Source organism: Malaclemys terrapin, chromosome 1 (genome assembly GCF_027887155.1).
Source record: "Malaclemys terrapin pileata isolate rMalTer1 chromosome 1, rMalTer1.hap1, whole genome shotgun sequence".
Lineage (NCBI taxonomy): Eukaryota > Metazoa > Chordata > Testudines > Emydidae > Malaclemys > Malaclemys terrapin.
Genome location: NC_071505.1, coordinates 11260273 through 11281256, shown reverse-complemented (window position 1 = coordinate 11281256; position 20984 = coordinate 11260273). Strand labels below are relative to the sequence as shown.

The following is a 20984-nucleotide window of genomic DNA, read 5'->3' as shown; positions in this document are numbered from 1 at the left end:
GTATCGTCGTGGATCATGTCCTGCATCAGAACGTGCTACGACCTGGCTAAGATCCCAGCTGCGGCATTGAGGGCGCACTCCACAAAAGCGCAGGCTTCTTCCGCCGCATTCCACATGCAAGTCCCTCTTCAGGAGGTATGCAAGGCAGCAGCGTGGTTTTCCATCCACACTATCGCTCAACAGGTGAGAAACGATGCGGCCTTCGGCAGGGCAGTCCTGCATTCAGCAACTCTGTGAACTCCGACCCCCCCCCCCCCCCCCCGGGGAAACAGCTTTGGAGTCACCTATTGGAATGGGCATGAGCAAGCACTCGAAGAACACATAGTACCATGAATAGTTCCATTGTAGTCCACCCCAGCCCACCTTGAATGCTACCTTGTCTGCTGGCCTACTTAGATCCACCCCCCATTTTTGTGCATAGGTTGCTTTGGGAGGGATCCCAGGCACAGCTCCACTGCAGAGGGTTAAATGATGCAGACGACCTTGGGCGCTCATCCCTACCTAGAGTGAATTCACACACTGAACACAGGATCAGAGTCTCCAGCCCCACAAAACCATCTTAAAGTCTCTGAACCGGAAATCTATTGCATTTACAAAGCAAAGGATGTTTCCTGTCGGTATAAGTCTCATACAGTGTTGTTGATCCAATAAAAGATATTACCTCGCCCACCTTGTCTGTCTAAGTCGCACACAGTCCAGACAGAAGTAATGCTGAATGGCTTTCAAAGAGGCGATGAGACTATAAATGCATTGTGATCAGAATTTGGATTAGGGCAGTTAATTAAAAACCCCCCACCAAAGTGAACATGCAATGCTGTCTGCGTGGCTTTGAATCAGTTGGCTACACTCTCCTTCCCCTTCCCCCCCCCCAAAATCGGTGGGACTCTGTCTAAGGGTTTCAATGATCACTTGGTAATGCATTGCTTCTGTAGTGAATTATGAGTAGAGAACTACCATGCTGGATGAAATAAAGCTGTTTGAAAGAATTTGATGAGCTGGCTTTCTTTGTTCGATCTGATTCCCGTGAAATGGCAGAAGTTGGCTTAGAGCCTACAGATAGATTCAGCGTGACAGGTCCTGTATGGGAGAACCTAAGAAGAGTCTGCAATAAACATGTCCCTGTCGAAGGAAGAGACACAAAAAGTTACCTCAGCCCCATGGATCACTATTTAGAAAAAAGAAAATGAGAGCAGTTAGGACAAAGGCCTAAAAGAGATGACAGTGAGGAAGACAGGCAACTGCTGTTGGGTTGGTAGGAATCAGTGTAAAAAAACAAAGGCCAAGATTTTAAAAAGCGAGTTGTGATTTTGAGACACCTTAAAAGGGGCTTGATTTACATGGGGGTGGGTGTTCAGCACTGTCTGAAAACTGGGCACCTGAAAATTGATGCATCCAAAATCACTAGGCGATTTGGAAAACGCTGGGTGGGGTTTTTTTCTGCCTGCCAGCCCTGAAAATTCCAAACTGGGCTCTCTCTGCATCCCACGTCATCACTAAGTACAAAGCTTCGACAGTCAGAACTGGGCTGACAACTTGCTTGACGTGTGAGCCAGAATACACTCCAGCTTGCTGTCCCGTAGATCGGCTAGCTTCCTTTGATGAATCTGCCACTCACCCGTTATTAGAGACAGGATACTAGACTACCCGGACCATTGTTCTGATTTGATTCTGTATGCCAATTCCTGTGTTCCCACTGGTGTTGCAGATTAGACCAGAGTTTCTGACACTAAAGCAAGCAGGCAAGAATAGAACAGAGATCAGGAATGGTGAAAAAAGAAGGCATTTATAAGTAGTGTCTTTTCCGGTTATTGCTGTGCTTTAAATATTTTAAAGGCCATAAAGCTCCTGGTTCTGCCAGAGAAATTGATGCAAAAATGGTGCTACATAAGATATGGGGAAGTTAGAGACTAGTTTAATCATTATTTTATACTAGTACTTTTAATTTTGCTAATTTAAATACATTTGGAAGATCTTTGGCTCTAGGGTGACCAGACAGCAAATGTGAAAAATCGGGATGGGGGTGGGGGATAATAGGAGCTAGGGTGACCAGATGTCCCGATTTTATAGGGACAGCCCCGATTTTTGTGTCTTTTTCTTATATAGGCTTCTATTACCCTGTGTCCCGATTTGGTCACCCTAGAGCCTATATAAGAAAAAGACCAAAAAATCAGGACTGCCCCTATAAAATCGGGACATCTGGTCACCCTATTTGGCTCTGTAAAACTGACTGCATAGTTCAAATGCCATTAGAGAATGGGCTTTTAAAGGAGCGTAGGAGAGGAAAGAGCCCAGTGTGGGGAACCCTGAATTCTGCTCCTGTCTCTGTCACTGGCTTTGGCATGTCGGGGCCAGATTTCGAAAGGTCCTTAGCAGGCTAAAGAGGCAGATAGGTGCCTAAGTCTGCCACAGAGGCTTCACTGGCATTTTTCAAGCTGCTGTTCAGCAGCCATCACCCCCCATACGCCTGCTTTCCTGCCCATCAGCGCCCCGGGGCTTAAGAGTCAGTGGTCAAAGCGCTACCCCACGACAAATGCCCAAGGCTTTGAGAAATGGGGCTCAGACCGTGAAACGGTGCCGACTCCCCTGGCAGTGCTTCGGTGCAGCTAACCCCAAACTCATCAGTTAATAGACTCCCGTTGGCTTCAAAGAGCTTCGGATTATAGAATCCTAGCAGATCAGAGTTGGAAGGGACCTCAGAAGGTCATCTAGTCCAACCCGCTGCTCAAAGCAGGACCAATCCCCAGACAGATTTTTGCCCCAGATCCCTAAATGGCCCCCTCAAGGACTGAACTCACAACCCTGGGTTTAGCAGGCCAGTGCTCAAACCACTGAGCTATCATCCCCGCCAAGGGATTAGGCCCCTTGGACAAAAGCAGCCTCTGGTTTTGGCTCTCCTCCTTGAGACCCTCTGGGCTTGATTTTTTTCCAGAGGCGCTGAGCACCCGCAGCTCTCATTGACTTCACTTGGAGTTGTGGGTGCTGAGCGCCTCTGGATATTAGGCTCACGTTGGGCACTCGAAATGAATGCACACGTTCGGCACTTTGGGGCTTGATCTCTCTGTGTCTCAGTTTCCGGACGGTTCATCTGGGTGGAATAAATGTTTTCTGCCTCATGGGAGCGGGGAGAGGAGTCGTTAGGTAAATGTTCCGCTGGTGCCTGGGATATATGAAATGCTGCACACCATGAATGCCATCCCTCGTTAGAAAAATACAGCGTATGGAGGTATTATCTCGGCTACGAAAGACTGATCGCTGTATCGCTAATGGTAGAAATGCCACTGACCCCCATGCCCTTGAAAACCGGTACTGATCTAGGGCCAGCTTGTGAATAGCCCTAACATGACTGTAGCCCTAGCCCTTCCTAGCCTACCATGCTAGACTTACCCAGATCTTCATGTGCTGTGTGGAGTGCAGCGGCTGAATTCCACCTGCTCCCTTTAGCAAAGGGACGGAGATTTGGTAGAGCCAGGGCTCCTCGCTCCTCCTTCCCCAATGCTCTGGTGGCTGGGGAGGGGGAATAAGTTGCATCTGTGAAGGGCTGCAGTAAATCACTTCCCCTTCAGAGCAAGAAGGAAGAAGAGGTTAGTCTGCGGGTACTGCGGCCTACACAGAGTTGTACCTAAGGGCACAATCTCGCCCATGGCTTTTGGATCTCTGGTGGAATTATTTAATCTTTTGACTCCTTTTAGGTCCAGTCCTGTTCCCACTAAAGTCAGTTGCAGCATTCAACGCACTTCAATGGGAGCTAGATCAGGTCCTTGGTAGTTGGTCCCTACCTAGCGCAGCAGCATCGTTAGGTGTCTCAGAAATACTCAGGATAAACAGACTAGACTGTTTCAGTTCCCACCAAATATCAGAATTTAGTCCTACATTTAAGTCTGGCAATAGCCATAACATTTCAGATTATGGAGCTATTTCGCTGCTTTCTCAAGCCCCATAACTTCTGGAGAAATGAGCATGACGGCAAATTAATGGCTCTGATTTGCAAGTGCTCAGAAGGTTTTGGGTTCCCATCAGTCTGGCTGTAGGCCAGCTAACAGCATTATCACTCCTCTCAGTGAATTAACAGGTGACTTTCCCTTGCGTACGGCACAGGGTAAAATGATGGGCTGGTAACTTATGGGGCTGCCTGAAGCTTTCGGTTCAGGTACCCTGCAGCCTAATCACAAAGAAGCAAATCCTTTTAGTTGAGGAAGGCCCAAAATGCAGGTGACCCAATGTGGTTTCCCCTGGGAGGGAGCAGGAAGTGGCGAATCTGTGTTAAAAAATTTACTTCTTGGTGGCCGCTGGGGATTGTGCTGCCTTTGTTGGTGAAAGCCTGTGAGCAAAGTCTGGGCCCAGTAAGCTTCAAATAGGGGGTGGCCCAGCCCTCGTTCAAGAGAAGTGGCATAAATTATCTCACACGGTCCAGCCTTCACTTTGTGGGGAAGGTCAGGAAGAAGGTAGTGCCAGGCCAACTCCTGCAGCAGCTGTATTCTTTCCATTTTTGAGGATCTTAGTCAGTCGGGCTTCCGAGCTGGAGATGATATGGAAACTGCCTTGATTGTTGTAACTGCCTTCGGGTAGTGGAAAGAGGTTGTACATCCATGCACATAAAATGAAATCGATCAGCACCTTCAATACCCATCACTATACATTGCTTTTGACTCTCCTGTGGAACCTGGCACCAATAGCCAGAATTGCTTTCAGGTGACTTTGGGGGGGCTTGTCTACATTTGAAAGCTAATTTGAATTAATGTAGGGTGTGAATTTAAAGCACAATAACTATCCCTAAGCAGCTTCATGTATGGACATTCCTATTGTAGAATAAGTGTGTCCACCCATGCATCAAGTCCGGAATAGCTCTATGTGTAGACAAGCCTGCGGGCCTTCTCCGCGAGAGAGGATTCTGAGCTCCTCTGACTCCCATGCTGCCTTGTGGGCCGGGAGAAGGAAGAAACGAGCCACATTGCAATGAACTCTGGCCACACCCTTTTCCTGCTCCTGACATGCTCACTGTGTTGGGACTGGGTGTGGGGCATTGGAGCCTTCGTATGCTGGGGGCATTTCCCTGAGAGCACTTCTGCCCTCTTAGGCTATGCCTACACTGCAGTCACAGGGATTGGTCCTGCTTTGAGCAGGGGGTTGGACTAGATGTCCTCCTGAGGTCCCTTCCAGCCCTGATATTCTATGATTCTATGATGTAATTGCAGCTTGCAGAGACCTAGCCAAGCTAGCTTTAATCTAGCTAGTTCAGGTACTAGAGGGGTGAGGCTGTGGCACCATGGGTTTCAGTACAGGCTAGCCCCACAAGTGATTACCCAGGGTTCCAGGCGGGCTTGTAGAGTTGCCCCTGAAGGCCGGGTTGCTGCAGCTTTGCTGTTCTGGTACCTGAGCTGGCTAGATTAAAGCTAGTGTGGGTATAGCTCCGCGAGGTGCACTTGTACCCTGTGATTGCTGCAGAAACAGCCTTTAAGGCCCTTCTCTGCCACCAGAGCAGCGTAAAGTGGGCGGAGCCTCGGAGGGTAAGAGAAAATCAGCTCCCAAGATGGTGCTTTAAGTTCTGAGTTATTTCTCGTACGAGCTGTGGCATAGACTGACTTGGCACTCCCGGGCAAGTCACTAAAGGGTACTTGTTTAAAAGGGCTGAGGCCTGGACTCCTCCTCTTGAAGTGAAAATTGAGCCTGCAACGTTTGCGTTTGCACTGTTGTGTCTGCACTTGACATGCTGTACCAATTTGAATACTTGCCGCTCTAGCTACCCGACCGCAAGTGCAGATGGGCTTGTTAGAGGTGTAAGCATTCAGATTTGCAGCCACGACATGTTTTGCAGGTGCAAAAAAAAGCAGGTAGAAGTTTTGCAGGTATATATTGCACCTGCAAAAGGGCAGGCACCTTGTCAGGAAACTTGGCATGCAACCGCTATCTACCTCAGTTTCTGTAGGATTATACCTACCTCTCAGGTGTGCTATCTAATTAATATTTACAAAGCACTTAGAAAATCCAGTGTGGAAGGTGCTGTACAGAAATGCAAAGGAATATGACATGATTTCCAAGACTTATAAGCGGGATTTTAAGCTCTTTCTTGGCTAGTCTGAGAAACCGCAAACAAAAGGATTCCACATCGTTTGGGCCAGATCTTCCACTGGTGTAAGCTGGCATAGCTTCATTGATGTCAGTAGAGCTATGCCAGCCAACAGTTACTGAGGATCTGACCCTGTATTTTTAGCACTGTAGTTATGGTCTCTAAATCCTCTATCCAGTTGCTTCCAATTTTCCGTTGACAATAATTTTTTTTTCTTTTGCAGCTAACATTGGTACATTTAGAACTGTAACAGTATTTCTGTTTATCAATATATTATCTAACCCTTGTGTAAATTAGGTCTGAGAAAAAAATCTGATCTCTAACTCCCAATTATAGGCAGGTGAAATTAGAATGTATCCTCAGAGCTCCTCAGTTGCAAACACACAAGATTATTTACAGGAGGTTTTTCGTACTAAGGCTGAGGTTTTCTGAGTTACCGAAGGCTCTTGAGTGCCCGGTTTCTACTCCTTTTAAAAGGAATTAGGTATCTAAATCCCACAGATGACTTTGTAAATTCCAGCCTAAATGTAACAAAAATTAGTTAATGCTGAATCCTAAGAAGATACAGGTTTGTTTTGTTTGGCTAGAAGATAGTGGCTCGCATATTGTGAAGCAGAATAGAAGTTCCTAAGAATTTGGTTCAGTCCTTCCTTAGCTTTTCAGAAACATATTTATTCACTAGCTAGTTAGTGATGTCCTAAGGCAGGGGTCGGCAATCTTTCAGAAGGGGTGTGCCGAGTCTTCATTTATTCATTCTAATTTAAGGTTTCATGTGCCAGTCATACATTTTAACATTTTTAGAAGGTCTGTTTCTTTAAGTCTATAACTACTTTACATACAACAATAGTTTAAATAAGGTTTTTAAAATGTTTAAGAAGCTTCATTTAAAATTAAATTAAAATGCAGAGCCCCCTGGACCAGTGGCCAGGACCCGGGCAGTGTGAGTGCCACTGAAAATCAGCTCACGTGCCGAAGTTGCCTACCCCTGTCCTATGGGCTGCTTTGTCTGTTACCTGGGAACAATGTTGTGTGGCGTTTCCATATTAATGCCTTGTCAATGAATTGGATGTGATCATGGCTTTTGTCCTCTGGGGTGATTTATAAAACATTCAAAGATACCTTGTATGACAAGTGTGAGCCTAAGAGGTGAACATGAAGCATGTAATTGGGAAGATGCTGCTGGCGCTGGTCATCCACCTCCTCATTTGGTGTAAATCAATGTCCTTGACTTCAGTGGAGCAACGCCTACTTCCATCAGCTGAGGATCCGACTCAGTGTGTGTGTGTAGACTCTCTGGGGCCTGTTCTTTCATAGTGCAAACTGTATTTGCATCTAAAACTTGAAACTCTTAGCTCTGTTTTCTGTTGGATACAACCACAGCGCAGAGCCGATAAGCCCAGGGCCATGCTGGTCCTGACCATAGAAAGTGGCTTTATAATATACGTGGCGTCATCTGCAGTGCTAAATGTTTCTTTTATTCCCCCCCTCGCAGCAATCAAAGAGAAGTACACCGACTGGACGGCGTTTCTTATACACGATCTGACAGGCTCCCGAACGGCACCTGCAAATTTACTGGAAGGCGTATGTATTAGATTGCAGTTTATATTTAATAACGTGGCACTGTATTTATATTATAGCGATGTTCAACCATGAAAATATAGGGCTCTGTGCTTGCAATGTCTGTGTATCCCTTTAGGGTGTGTCTGCACTACACTTGGGAGGTGTGATCCTGGCATAGGTAGATAGACTTGCACTAGCTCTGCTTAAGTTAGCGTGCTAAAAATAGAGGTGTGGCTATCACAGCGGGGCAGCGGCTTGGGGTAACCACCTCAGCTTGGACCCCCGGGGGCCAGGCGGGCCTGGTCTTGGGCTGCTACCTGAGCCGCCACCCCTGCCGCAACATCTACACTTCTATTTTTAGCGCACTAACTTAAGGAGAGCTAGCTAGCTTAACAATGCAGATGCATTTCAAGATACTCCTCGCTTTGATCGCTTTGTTTCTGCCCACTCGTGCAAGTCACAAACACATGCATTCATTTTTAAAGAGTGCGGGTACTTCACTAGTTAGCCACAGGGTAGACTTAGTAGAATATCGCCAGGGTTTTTCAGTCCACAAGGCCAAAAATCCTAAACATTCAAAGAAACGGCATGGCTACACTAGCAGGTTTACAGCGGTGCAGCTGTAAGCTCTCTAATGTAGCCGCTCTAAGGTGGAGAGAGCTCTCCCAGCGGCTTACCTACTCCAGCCCCCGTGGGCGGCAGAAGCTCAGCGCTGTCCACACTGGCGCTTATGTTGGTGTAACTTATGCCACTCCGGGTGATTTATTCACACCCCTACGTGACCTAAGTTATGCCGACATAAGGTATAGTGTAGACATAACCTTAGATGATCATGGCAGATGGATCCACAGTCACTTTCATGCTCCCGGCTAGAATATGCCGAAAGCCTAAGGGCTTGACTCCTATCTCACACTGGTGCAATTCCAAACCATGTGAATGGGATCAGAATAAGCCCCCATGTTGCTTGTAGGCTCTACCCTACCTCCTTTGATGTTGGTAGAAGAAACAGGCAGGCAACAAGGCAGAAGTGTGGAGGGAGGAAACAGCAGCTTGGATAGAAACCGTTTGCAATCTTGTGTTTAATGGTGTTATGCTCTGTTATGTGCGAGGTATGTGGGTAATACAGTACGTCATGCTGTGTTTGTAACCCACTGGTAAATAGAATTACTGTTAATCAGCACTGCAGATCATTGTTATCATTGCATATTGATTTAACAAGGTAATTTTCTGTACTGGAGCTGTTCATAAAAGGGTTCTTGCTGTACTTTCAAAATGAATACTCAATACAATCCAAATGTTAATGTTAGCATTCTGCTCTCATGGAAAAATGACAACTGATTGTTTGGCTTAGCTTCTAGCATGCAGATCAGAGAAGCAATATTAGTTTTATAATTGCCAGGCATCTATTATAATAAATTAAGTCATTACGGTGTTACTATATCCTTTGATGTTAAGGAATGTTTTATTGCACTGAAGCAATTGTATGGAAGAAAAATGACATTAAATCAGAATTCCATGATATTGTTATACACCTCTACCCCGACATAACGTGACCCGATATAACACGAATTCGGATATAATGCGGTAAAGCAGCGCTCCGGGGGGGTGGGGCTGCGCACTCCGGCGGATCAAAGCAAGTTCGATATAACGCAGTTTCACCTATAACGCGGTAAGATTTTTTGGCTCCTGAGGACAGCGTTATATCGGCGTAGAGGTATATTTAGAAACAGCATTTTGCCATGACATGATCCTTTAAGAGATTGTATGGATGCATTTAATAAATACAATAAGAAAGTTGCTAATACTGTAAGCAAATGTATTGCACTGAGATGTATCAACTATTCACAGAGCTGGTTGAAAATTTTCATGTTACACAATTTCAAACTTATTTTTTTAAATATTAAAAATAAAAGGGAACAAATTACAAAAGAAATATTGTGATTCCAACCCTCCTCTCCATTTTGTTGATCAACTCTAATGCTGGCTGAAGCTTGAATTTCAAATTTTTGCAGTTTTTTGAATGGGGAAAAAAGAGAAAAAAAGGGACAATTTTTTTTGAAATACCGGCTTCCCTTTTTTTCCCAACCAGCCCTAGTATGAACCATTTTTGAACTCTCTCTGATTTTCAAAATGTTTTAGAAATCCCTATAAAGGCTATTGGTTTTTACTGTGTGTTTCCTTCAACAGGCTTGGTACACAAACAGCTAACAATTTAGGCCCTGATCCTTCAAACACTTACGCATGTGCTTAATTTCGTTGCTGTGAGCAATTGGGACTGCTTGAAGAAACAGGGTTGCCAACTCTCGGAATTTTATCGTGAATCGAATGATTTTTTTTAATGTGTTTCTTAAAGCCCCAACTCTTGGAATCAAAAGATTTGTGCATGAGAATCTTCGCTTTCATTTAAAAAAAAAAAGTATGTTTCTAGACCTCGTGAATTTCAGAGAAAAGCTTGAAAATGTGAGGCAAGTGCACTCTAAAGGCTCAGAAACCTGAAGGGAAATAAAAAGAATCCAAAATATATTATTTTGTGGAAAAAACCCCCCTCATGATTTTTTTTATCCCAATCACAGGATTTTTTTAGAGCCTGACTCGTGGTTTTGAGTGCTTGAGGTTGGCGGTACTGCAGTGGTAACGCTGAGTCTGTGCTTAAGTGTTTGCAGGATCGGGGCCTTAGCACGTACTCTGTGTGTAAGAAAATACACACTGTCACTGGAACGTCTTGTTTCACTTTAAATCGGCTATGAGGGCCTGATCCAGAAAACCGCTCTCTTTTAGCACCTGATTTCATGCACTTTGAAGTCAATGGGAGTCTTCCATGGACGTAGTGGCCTTCAAATTCCCACTGGATGGCCCAATCTTGCCCCCATTGAGATCAGTGGGAGGTTTGCCACTGATGGCAGTGGGGGCAGGATCAAGTCCATGGTGAATGAGAGCTCTGTGCACATGGGGGCTTTCAGGATCATGCTCTGAGTAGCATGCCTTCTAGGTTAATTTCAGGGCCCAGTCCTATGATGGGATATACACCCCAAACTCCAGTTAGAGTCGGTGGGGGTGAAATCCCCTAGCAGGACTGGGCCCTGAATCCTTCGGAAAAATCCTACTAGGTGGATTCCTAAGAATCCTAAAATGTCCAACAGCAATTTTATTTTTTTGTTGGTTGAGAAATTAGCACAACTGTTGTTTTCTGTTTTCTTCTGAATTTGCACTTGGAAGCCGTTGGGTAAAAGAGGAGAACAGACTGTTTGCTGATAGCTTGGATGATGGTGTGAAAAACAAAAATAATCTTCTGCTGTCATCTGTTTCCTTGAGACGTCTTCAAATAAAATTTAAAATAAGGAGTTTTGCTTCTATTCAAACAGCCTCTGCGAGGAAAAAACCCTGTAGACCTCATTACAGTTGATTCCTTAATAGAGCTGCAGGATTCCCAGAACCCTTTTCAGTACTGGATAGTTAGTGTGGTTGAAAATGTTGGAGGAAGATTACGCCTTCGCTATGTGGGATTGGAGGAGACTGAATCCTATGACCAGTGGTTGTTTTACTTGGATTGCAGACTTCGACCAGTCGGTTGGTGTCAAGAGAATAAATACAGAATGGACCCACCTGCAGGTAAAATGGCTCGTTAAAAATATGCTCTCATCATTTGCATTTGAAACCTGTTTATTTACTGAGAATGGTGTGGATCTGCTGTTCGTTTCTTCTAGTTTATCAGTCATGTTTTTTTGACCACGAGTTACTCAGTTTAAACCCATTAGGCTGGTGGATTTGGTTAAGGGCATGAGGCTGGTTTTGTGGCTCAGACTCTGACTTAGATGACCTAAGTTCAATTCCCTGCTCTACCATAGATTTTCTATCTAATCTAAGGGCAAAACCCCTAAGCGCTCTGCCCCTCATCTATGAAATGGGGATAAAGTGGCTTCCTGTGGGCTTTATGGCAAGCCGGGGCACTGTAGATTCAGCTCTTGTTTGCAGTGTAGTAACTTGTCGTGTAGATCAGCCCTTTGTCTAAGTTGGGTATGATAGGTTGGAAGTTCTTCAGGGCAGTGACTGTCTGTTACTACGTTTGTACAGTCCCTACTACAGTAGGGTCCTGATTCCTGACTGGAACTTCTAGGTGGTATTGTAATAATAACAATAATATAATGAAAATCTCCTGAGAAATGTGTTTTGGAGCATAATGGCTCATTCTGGTGTAAACTAGAAATAATTCCACTGAAGTTAATGGCACTACTGCAATGTAAAATTGGAGTGAAAAGACGGAAAACCAGACCCACAGTGTAGTGGCTTTGTATAGGTAAGAAACTGAGTGGTGCCCTCTAATGGCTGGACTCACAGAGAGGCTAAGGGACCTACTGCTGCTGCTGGCTAAGGGAGCTCTCTTTTAGTGCAAATGGTAGAAGTCTGACTTTTTAGAGTTGAAAGTCCACGATTATATTTTCCAGTTCCCCTAAAGCATGTGTGATTTTTATACCAATTGTGTCTGTTGTTGCTATGTTAGAGTAGGACCAGATTTGACTTCAGGGGACAAGCCTGTGGGATGAATTTTCCCCGTAAAGTTGGGCTGGACTGGGCAAACCTTGTCAGTTTCATTTTGAAGGAATTTTTTTGGGGGATGCTTTTCCTCTTGGGTTAGAGTTGCTTTCATTTGCACCCCTGAGAGCTGCCCCGAGTTATGGATTCAGTCGAAGACAACTCAAAACGAAACTCAGCCAATGGCACATTTTGCCTGGCATTAAAAAGTCAGCACGTTTTTCAGCGTTATCGTTTCCACCCCAAGTCCCGAAGCAACTTGACTCAGCGTCATCAAAACATTTCCCTCAACTCAAGTTATGGCTTGTAATGAAACCCCAGACCAGGCAAAATTCCCCTTGAGGAGTAAGGATGATTTCTTAGGCTTGGTCTACACTAAATTCCCAAATCGAACTAAGGTACGCAACTTCAGCTACGTAAATAACGTAGCTGAAGTTCGAAGTACCTTAGTTCGAACTTACCTCGGTCCACACGCGGCAGGCAGGCTCCCCCGTCGACTCCGCGGTACTCCTCTCGTCTAGCTGGAGTACCGCAGTCGACGGCGAGCACTTCCGGGTTTGACTTATCGTGTCCAGACAAGACGCGATAAGTCGAACCCAGAACTTCGATTGCCAGCCGCTGAATTAGCGGCTGGGTGTAGACATACCCTTAGTTAAGGCACAGGAGACCTGGCTTCTATCCCTAACTCTTCCTTTGTCCCTGGGGGCAGGTCACTTAACTTCTCTGGGCTTCAGTTGTCCCATGTGTAACAGAAGGAGTCTTTCTGTTGATTTCAATAAATGTTGAGTGTGGGAGAGTCGGGGTTATCCCTGGGAAGGTGTTTTTAATGCTGCTTTCCTCCTGTGTTGCAAATCATTAGAGCAGTTTACCAGGGTGAACACATTAAGGCAGGTCAGTGTTACAAATTTTTGTCAGCAAAGCTATGTTGGTCAGAGATCTAAACTCCTCCCCTCCCCTGCAGCTGACATAGCTATGCCAGAAACCACCTGCGTCCCCACCATGTAGATGTAGCTGTACTGACAGAAGAGTGCTACCATGGGGGCGGGAGGGAGAGGGGAATATTGCTATGCCAACAGAAAAACTCCTTCTGTCGGCATATGCTGCACCTCTACTAGGGGGCTCTGCCGGTGTGGCTCTGCCTGTCTAGCTGTGTCAGCAGAGCTGGTGTTGGGTAGAGTAGTCTTGAGTTGTGTAATAGTCTGTGGGTCACCAAAACCCACCGTTTCATTGCTCCCCTCTGACGATCTCGCCGGCCGACTTAATTCTCAGTAAACACAGCTCTGATTACCTCTGTCTTTTCTGCTTTTTGCTTCCATTCTCATACTGTATTTGTTTTTGGGTTTGTCTCTTTCCTTTGTTCTGGCTCCTTTTTAATCTCTTTGGGTTTTTTTTCTTTTTCTTTTCTCTAACTTGGTTATTTGGCTTTCTTTCACTGTTCTTGTTCTCTCTCTCATTCTCTCTCTCTCTTCCTGCCCTCTTTCCTTCTCGCCTTGCCCTTTGCTTTCTCCCCATCGTCCTCCCACTGTTACATGGGGCCCTGATGCACTAGTGTAAATCTGAAATAACTATTCAAGCCAGCTCTTCATTATAGCATCCAGTGGCTTCAATGGAGGTACATTGCTTCACACCAGCTAAGGGTCTGTTCCAGAAGAGTTACACCAGTATAACACTGGTGGGAGAGGAGAATCAAAGCCCTTGCTTCTGCCCCTGTCTCTCTGTCTGTCTCTTTCCTGATTAGTTCCCTCCTAATCCCTACTGTTCCCCAGTTGTTTTGCCAGCTGTCATGCTCTCCACTCTATTGACAAGCCAAATGGCAATGTGAAATTGACTAGGTTTCTAGTCTTATCATTGTGGACCAGCCCCTTAAAGATCCCTTATGTTTGCTCTGGTTCTGGAGCAGAGCAGAGACAAAGGTTCTGGTAGTCCCACTTCATACTCAGTACAGTTTGTTGGCCACTCGAAGTCCAGCTGAGAAACAAAGGATTACAAGACCCATTAGATATATTGTATTGTTACTAAATAGACACAATTAATCTGGGAGAGAAAAATGTAGGCTGCCACAAATTGAATATAATTTCCAGTAAGTAATTCCTTATTAATCCATCCAATGGCAGCATAAATTTCTTTTACGCACATTAAATTATTACCTAGATTGGAGAAAAATGCCTGCAGATAGCGCACCCAACATTTGATTTCGTACTCCCTGAGCATCGGCATTCAGCTGAGAAAGAAGTCAGTTCCATGCGGGCAAGTATTTCCTATGGATCCCTGCCAAGAAATGGCGATGTGGGTGTGACGGGTTCGGTCACAGACCGTCACCTGATGTGCTGAGATTACCTCTGAGCCCGTTTTTCCTGCCAGCTTGGGACTCCAGAACCTTGCGTGCTTGAGCCAGACATGTTAGCCTGCTGCAACACAGACCCAGGTCTGGCTCACGCCCCCAAAGCTGCAGACTTTAACCCAAAACTGCTCAGCAGGTCACCTATCTCCAGCCCCCAGACACCCAGCTCCCAATGGGATCCAAACCCCAAATAAATCTGTTTTACTCTGTATAAAGCTTATACAGGGTAAACTCATAAATTGTTCGCCCTCTATAACACTGATAGAGAGAGATGCACAGCTGTTTGCTCCCCCAGGTATTAATCACTTACTTTGGGTTTACTAATAAACAAAAGTGATTTTATTAAGTGTACAAGTAGGATTTAAGTGGTTTCAAGTAATAATAGGCAGAACAAAGCAAGTTACCAAGCAAAATAAAACAACACACAAGTCTAAGCCTAATACATTAAGAAACTGATTACAGGTAAATCTCACCCTCAGAGATGTTCCAATAAGCTTCTTTCACAGACTAGACTCCTTCCTAGTCTGGACCCAATCTTTTCCCCTGGTACAATCCTTGTCAGTTCCAGCAGACATTTTAGGTGGAAACTAGGGGTTTTCTCATGACTGGGACCCTCTTTGTCCTGCTCCACCCCCTTTTATAGCTTTGGCACAAGGCGGGAATCCTTTGTCTCTCTGGATCCCCACCCCTCCTTCTATATGGAAAAGCACCAGGTTTAGTATGGATTTGAGTATCAGGTAACATGTTCACATGTCCTGTGAGACCCCTAGGCCTGATCTACACTAGGGGTGGGGATCGATCTAAGTTGCGCAACTTCAGCTACATGAATAACGTAGCCGAAGTCGACATACTTAAATCGACTTACCGTGGTGTCTTCACTACGGTGAGTCGACTGCTGCCACTCCCCCGTCAACTCCGCCTGCGCCTCTCGCTGAGCTGGAGTACAGGAGTCGATGGGAGAGCGCTCGGGGATTGATTTATCGCATCTAGACTAGACGCGATAAATCGATCCCCGCTGCATCGACCGTTGCCCGCCGATCCAGCCGGTAGTGAAGACATACCCTTAGTCTCCGTTTTTCCAGGGCTGGCCCGCACGTACCCTGGAGGGTTTGCAAGTAAACAGAGCCATTTATAACCAATTGTCCTAGTCAGTGGGAGCCATCAAGATTCTAAACCACCATTAATGGCCCACACTTTGCATAATTACAATAGGACCTCAGAGTTATACTTCATATTCCTAGTTTCAGATACAAGAAAGATACATTCATACAAAGAGGATGAACACACTCAGTAGATTATAAACTTTGTAATGATACCTTACAAGAGACCTTTTGCATGAAGCCTATTCCAGTTACCTCATATTTACACTCATAAGCATATTTCCATAACTCCATGCATTATGGAGTGCAACGTCACAGCGGGCAGCAATCCGCAACTCGGCGAGTGGAGACTTCGGGCCACAGACAAAACTTTAAACGTTCAGGCTGAAATTCCACCAAGGGCAGAGAGGGCCAGCACGAAGTTTGTGTCACCCACTAGTGAGTGTGTGTTACTGGTCCCTATCTCTTATGAGCCACAGAAGATAGGAGTCTTCTACAGCTCCTGCTTTGGCTCATACTGTAGTAACTGATGGTTTTAGCTTTGGCGGTCCCCAATTCAGTCCTCTTTGCAATGGTCAAGATACCGGCCATCAAGTATGGGCTACTTAAGTCCCAATTAGAGCTCTCTATGCTCTGATGAATGTCACCCACTGCATGCAGGGCATGTGAATTTTTCCAAGGTGCCAGGTTCCTAGGAGTTAGCATAGTATTGCTCCCCTCCTGCATGCTTCTTATGGCATACAGTATCAGAGCATCTTTCCTCAGGATCTTCTAAGGGATTCCTCTCCTCATCGGCCCGTGGTCCTCTAGAGGCCATCTCCTCTACGGCACCCCTTAGGTGGTTCAGCAAAGCCCATGGCAAGCCCAGGAAGGCAGTTAACTAATGTGAAGAATGTAGTGAAGGTGCAGATGGGCTGAAGTGAGGATCTTCTTGGGAGATTGTGCCACAGCCAAATCATTGCCAGGGCGTTTTCCCTCGCGTTCACCCCAATGGTCCCTTTATTGTCATTCTGTTACGTGACTCCTAGTTTTATTCCCGGGTTCCTTCCCAAGGGATTCCACCTGTCCTTGCTCTTTTCACCCTCTGGGTGTGTTGGACGTATGCACCCCCAACTACCTTAGCCAATCTATGCGTATCCTTTCTGGGCCTGATACTGTGACATGCCAGCCACTCTTATCTCCCAGTGAGAAGTGAGGGTGCCTGTCACCTCACAAGATCAAATCCTCAGGGCCTGTCTTCAGCTGGTGTAAATCAACGTCGCACCATTGCAGTCAGTCCCTCCAAGCTATGAACTTCATTTCCTTGTGTGAATGTTTTTTCTAAGTTGAATATCAATCTGAAGACTGCAGGTTTGGGTTTCAGCTTGGGTGGCTATTTCAGAGGCAGGCAGGCTGTTTATTACACTGCGTTTCAGGAGTGAGAGTCTGTTCTGTGCAATGCAATGCACAACTCGCATCCCAGGGGAGGTGGGCAAAGGTGACTTTACGCCATCTTTCTGCCCTCCCAAGCCTGGGCTATCCTGGGTCTGGAGAAGGCCCCAGCGTAACTTTGGATAGCCCTGGGGACCTGTTTAAGTGATGGCTGCCCTGTGGAGCATAGCATTGCTCAGAATCGAGACAGGCCTACCCCCAAAACACGCCTCCTCCCCCCGTCCCTGGCATGCCCCCTGTGCCAAGGCTTACAAGGGTGTCCTCAGAAGGCAGCCCTTCTGGCTGTCTGCCACAGTGCCTGCACTAGGGTGGTATCCTTCCCCAGCTGGAATCAGGAGTTTGAGCAGTGGTTCTCAAGCTTCCACATAGCGAGCCTCTGAGTGCGACCCCCCCCTTATAAATTAAAAACACGGTTTTATATATTTAGCACCAATATAAATGCTGGAGGCAAAGTGGGGTTTGGGGTGGAGCTCCCCCATGTAATAACGTCTCAACCCCCCGAGGGGTCCTGACCCCCAGTTTGAGAACCCCTGAGTTTGAGGGTCCCCTTAAGTCCATTTATCTGGCACAAAGGAGCTGGAATGGGGCGAGGCTCTGACCCCAGATGAGTTTGGATTCCTGGGATCAGATGCTCATCTGATGTAAATTGGTGCAGCGCCATTGAAATGACACACGCTCGAAAATCTGGCCCCAATTTTTGATACAAAGAGAGATTGCCTCATTTCATGCGAACTTGTAGTTAAAGATGAATCGGCAGACATTTTAATTGCTTATTTCTTGTTGCCCTCAACACAAATTGACACGGCACACTTTGTTCAATTGTCTGCAACACTATCACTTAAAGAGAATGCTTTATGCTCTTTTAACACTGCGATTTAGTGTCCATAAACTTGCCAACATAACTTAACTGCCTCTATCTAATGAAATGCGTTCATAATATCACTCGCTGGTTATTGCAACTGGGAGATGTGTCTTTATCTTTTGAGGCTCATTGAATATGCACCAAAACATGCAACTGATTTTCACCTACTCAAATGCAAGAATAATAAATGCCACTCGCCTACTCTCGCCCCTAGCTCCATTGCAGCCACTGCAGGAAACATAGAATCTTAGAATATCAGGGTTGGACGGGACCTCAGGAGGTCATCTAGTCCAACATAAAACATTGCAGGCCATTAGGAAATATAAAACACAGTAAGAAGCTAAGGAAACACCAGGGGTCAGATCCTCAGTTGGTGTAATGGCATTGCTCCTACACCAGCGAGGTTCTGGCCCAATAAATCTGCATCTGCAATGTTGCCAACCCCAAGTGTTTAAAAATCAGAGTCCGGCTCCCAAGAATCGTAAGATTGGCTTAAAAACCTTGAGATTTAAAAAAAATCATAACCGTTGGGTTCTTTTTATTTGTTTTCTGATTTTTTGAGCCTTTAGGGGTCCCATTTTCAAGCTTTTTTCCAGCAGCTATCGGAGCCAGAAATTACTTTTTCTTTTCTTAATGAAAACTGAAATTCCCACGTAATCAAATGCCTCCAAGAAGGGGGTCTGTAAGGAGAGAAATATCCTACGATTCAAAATAAAATCGAGATGGTAACAGTGTTGTGTGCCGTGTGCCGATCTCTGATTGCAAACTGTATATCCCGCAAGATGAAGAGCACTGATTTCGGGATCCAGAAATTCAGGAATCAGTGGCTGCTGGCCTTGGAAGGCTGATCCCTATGCCAAGTGAGAAATCTCCCATTCCCCTGGGCCAGAGGCTGCTGAATTGGGTAGTGAGCTATCCCCTGGCTGACGGCTGTCTTCTGCAGATCAATCTGAAGAGGGGCAGGGAGAATCATCTTAGCCGGAAGCTTAACAAATGGAAAATAAAAACAGATGGCTGGGAAGGAATAATGGAGGGGGATGGCCGGACAGTGGCCAAGCATGGAGATGCCCAGAGAGCCTTTCTTTTTACCATTAAACCCCAGACCAGAGCCCAGGTCCCTTGGCATCCTTGCACTCTCCGAGCAACTCCATTTCGGAGAAGCATTCATTCCCGCCGGCTCTGCGGTGGTGGGTGGGTGGGGAAGGGCTGAAGGTCCCAAGGTTCAGTGATGCTGCATCACTAGAGGCAAGTCTGTCTCCTGCACACAGTCCATCTGCATGCGGCTGACCTTGATCCAGCCCCGAATCCTCACGGGGTTGTCCTTGCAGGGTGCCAGCTGCCTCTCACACGCTGGGAGTTGAGTGCGGGGGAGAGACTAAAGGAGACTCCCTGCTCTTTGCACAGCATACCTAGGGGCCGGCCAGAATCACAGCCCAGGCAGGATGCTACCAGCAGACCAGGAAGCAGCCTGTGTGGGGCTGCTGTGTATTCCCCCAGCCACACCGACTCACGCATGGGTGGGATGGGGCAGGGAGTGGGGCAGAGTCATGGCTCCACCCCACTCAGTGCACCAGCTATGCCAGGGAAGTACACTGCCCCAGGGATAGGCTTGGCGCAGGGTGAGACCTGGAGGCAGATTGTGACTGTCTGAGACAGTGTCTGCTTCCTGGTCTGCTCCTGGGGCAATGCAACAGCACATTCCCCCTTGCTTGACTGAACCCTGTGTGAATACATCTTACCTATGTGAGCATTCCCCTTGGCAACGGGGCTGTTCATGCTAGGAAGGGTGGTAGGACTGGGTCACTTTCTTAACGCACCCAAGGGTGAGCAGTGCTTCCAAAGGGAAAGGGACACCTACTGTAACAGGCACCCTGAGTAACAATCGCTTAAAAGGTGCTCTTGGTACAGAGGACTCCGGCCGCAATCTGTACTCTAAACAGAGGATCAAAATGGGTGTTAACACTTAAATCCAGACAGGCAAGGAATTAAAAATATAGCCCTAAAAGGTTAACATGTCCCTCTAAGTGCGCTTAAATTCATATGCATACCCTTGATGTCTGTCTGAAGTTGGATAGTTTGATATAGTGGATGTATAAACGCACTTTATACATACAGTGAGTGATTCTGCAAATCCTGTTTTGATAAGGTCTTAAATCTGCTGAGATCAGAGCATAACATTCCCTTGTAGCTTCAATGCTAGGTGAAAACTGTGCTTGCCAATTCCGTCTTTTTTTCTTCTTCTCTCCTTCAGAATTGTAAGATGCAGCCGTAAATCTTTGCGGCTGTTATAAGCATAGAATTTCAAATGAAAATTGAGCCAAACGCAGCACTGGTGTACATAACTACACTGATACCATTGGAATTGCACTCTGTTTATTCCCTATCTGGATTCGAGCCTATTCCGTTCATTTCCATTTTAATAATTGTTGCACTCTATCTGTCGATCTCGTAACTTTAAGAGCTTGAGATGAATGTTTTGCAATAACTTGTTGTGTGCTGGATAACAATATGTTTCCTAGAACAGAAGTACAGCCAATATAAAATTCTCCATCACTGTATTGTCCCTACAGTAGATGATTCATAGGCATTTTACTGGGCTGAATCACTAAAGGATTTGGTAATATAACTAACGATATTAAATCTATTTAAAGAAGCTTCTGTAGTGTAACTGGATTTCAGTTGTGCAGACTATTTGTTGGGTTGCTATTGTACTCTGATTGCTATATTGACAAGTATGTCTGTGTATAGAGCTGGTTGCAAATTTTTATTTTATTTTTTATAACAAAAAGTGCCTCTTCTACTACCCATGAGAACAGTGTTTATGAGAACATTTCCCTTTCTTTGTCAAAATGTTTCGGTTTCGGTTGTAAAACCCCAAACAGCAAAAATATCAGTTTTTGGCAGCCAAACATAAAACCAGTTCAGTTTTTGGTTTTCAAACTTCAAGTTTTGGCTTTTTGACAAAAAAAACCTGAAAAGTGTTCATTGTCTTGTTTGTTTTTCTGCAGGAAATAAAGTACATTACTCTCTGGCTCTGTGTGTTAGTGGAGTCATTCTTCTATTTTGTTTTTACCAGAACTACACAGTCCGGGTATA

General features: G+C 45.7%; 1 protein-coding gene across 1 annotated transcript in view; it reads left to right on the top strand.

The window, feature by feature from the left end:
* Positions 1–20984, top strand: part of SFMBT2 (Scm like with four mbt domains 2) — a 210095-nt gene that overhangs the window by 91680 nt on the left and 97431 nt on the right. Inside the window, exons 5-6 of the mRNA XM_054016151.1 lie at positions 7557–7645; positions 10987–11233. Of these exons, the coding sequence (XP_053872126.1) occupies positions 7557–7645; positions 10987–11233 (336 nt within the window). The remainder of the gene's footprint in view (positions 1–7556; positions 7646–10986; positions 11234–20984) is intronic.